We start from the raw sequence: 2330 nt of genomic DNA on the forward strand, positions 1-2330 counted from the left end.
ATCATCTTTTCCCATACGATTACATGTAAAACCAAATAATTCGTTCCAACGCGAAAAACATACTCAAATTAAAGCCAAGTAATACATTTAAAAAAATAACTGTAGTAAGAAAAACAAATGAAAAATGCGAACTAATGTAATGTCGTATGGTGAGTTTTTGTTCGTATCGTGGAGCAAAAATATGTTCGAATTTCATGTCGTATCCTGAAAATTTCGTATGCTGGGGCGTTCGTAACCTGAGGTACCACTGTATTATTATTATTATTATTATTAAAATAAAAGTTACTTACCATGATCAGACATGATTTTTCCTTTAGCGAATGTTTTCTTAGATAAATCGATGAGTTTTTTTCTGGTAGTCGGTCAATGAGTGAAGTTTAAGAAAAATTTACACCCGCTCTTATCCTAAGCTACTGACCTACAAACCTTGTTAGAAGCGACAATTAAAACTAAAGTTAGAGCACATCCTCTTCAAAGTAATGCGTATTGAGAGGTTAGGTCATAAGGAACAGTTTGTTTTCTTTGTCTTGTCTTCGAAGAGTTATTATCTAGGTCATGAGAACATCTTCTAACTAGGATGGAGCTGTTTTCACGTGAATGTCATCGACCTTGGAGAGCTGATTCATTTCTTTTACTAATATTTAAAGATTATTTCTGTTAAATCTATAAAAACTAACACATAACCCTCTAAGGAGGATAATATAATATTTTTTTTAATATAGCATTTTAATATAGCATTTTTTCATGAGCCACCACGAAAATATCGTGGTGGCTGATGAAAAAAGTGCAATTGCCAGATATAGAGCTATAAATAGAAAGGTGAGAAATTATAATAAAAATAAAAGAACCCCTCTAGTCATGGCTGTTCTTCTTCAGACGGTCTATATCCCATACAAGGTTAGAGACCATTTTCTCAGCAGACAGCAGTGGGTAATGATGGCATCCAAAAATCAGAGACTTGCTGCTGCTGGGGCAATCGCACCCCAAAAGGAGGAAGAAGACTCTACCTGCTATTACAATCTAGCAGAAGGGCCTAGCTCTCCGCTGGAACCAAGTGATAGCAGCGATGAGTCATCATCCGAGGAAGAGGATTCTACCTCATTTGAGTCCTCATCCGAGGATGATAATTCTTCTTTCTCACAAGAAGAAGAATCACCACAAAAAGACAGAAATGGAGGCCTTAAAACAGGTGTGTATTAAATAAAACTTCTTTATGTTTTTTTAGTATTGAAAACATTTTTAACGAAAAAGTAAAAAGTACACAATTCTGTTGGATATAATCAATATTATATCTAAGCCTAACTCATATATAAAAACAGTTCGATATTTACGGCGAATCAGATGATTATGGTTGTATTTTCCGAATAAATAGTGCGAACACGCAATTTAAAAAAAATGATAGATTAACCTAATCTGCACCCCCGTAACATGTCCTATCAAGTCAAATGAGGAAAATCCAATTACCTATTTTTGTGGGTCAAGCTGAATGCACAAGTTGTTTATTAGCGGTCTACCTCCCATACTGTAGTATAGGAGGTTAGGCCTTAGTTAGGCTTATCTAGGGTATTAGGCTTAGGTTTGCTAAGCCTAACTTTTCTGCTAACTTTAATTTCTAAAGTTCAGCATTTTGGGAGCCAGCCATCTTGCCATCCCCAACTACAGGGCCAGAGACAACAGGAACAGTAGCCATATTGGTGAGTGCAGACTTTTCTACTTTTGGTTTAGGAGGGACCCGCTATAGCAGCAGACTGGTCCCCAGCTAGCCAGGGTTACCACTGGCCAAGCTTGCTTGGCCAACTCCACACCAGCCACCGACCATATAGGCAGGCTACACAGGTTCCACTGGTGTGTGCCAGCAACTGTTGGACAGTCACATATAGCGTCGGGCAGCTCATCTGAAACACCAAGAAGGTAGCGTCAGGCAAGCTCTGTGGACAGTCAACACACAGCGTCGGGCAAGTTTTTAGTGTATAATCCTCAACATCAGCCAAGCTGTTACAGCCATCAGCTGTTACTAGGTCGCCGCCTTTAACCGGTAAGTCTCTCTAAGTTCACCGGCCAACCAATTTCCCCCTCTGTCCGAGGCAGACTACGTCTCCTAGGACAGAGTTTTTTGGCCTTCTGGCACCTTTCCATCTTACCACTTATCACACTACACTCTCCGGTTGGCCTAACCACTGTACACATTCCATTATGTCTACTGTCAATCATTCTCAACCAACTGCCAATGGTCCACCTGAATCTCGTGTCATCATCGACACCCTGGAAGACACTATACTCAAGGAAGCCAACCAGCATTTTCTCAAAATCATGGACTTGCTCCCTGAAAA

At 39.6% G+C, this 2330-nt stretch overlaps 1 protein-coding gene across 1 annotated transcript in view; it reads left to right on the plus strand.

Moving 5' to 3' along the window:
• LOC111635974 (multidrug resistance-associated protein 4-like) overlaps positions 1-2330 on the plus strand; it is a 79682-nt gene that overhangs the window by 24604 nt on the left and 52748 nt on the right. The window contains exon 8 of the mRNA XM_023381127.1: positions 736-1189. Within this exon, the coding sequence (XP_023236895.1) occupies positions 736-1189 (454 nt within the window). The remainder of the gene's footprint in view (positions 1-735; positions 1190-2330) is intronic.

The sequence above is a fragment of the Centruroides sculpturatus genome, unplaced genomic scaffold (genome assembly GCF_000671375.1).
Source record: "Centruroides sculpturatus isolate CEXI.00-Female unplaced genomic scaffold, Cexi_2.0 scaffold880, whole genome shotgun sequence".
Lineage (NCBI taxonomy): Eukaryota > Metazoa > Arthropoda > Arachnida > Scorpiones > Buthidae > Centruroides > Centruroides sculpturatus.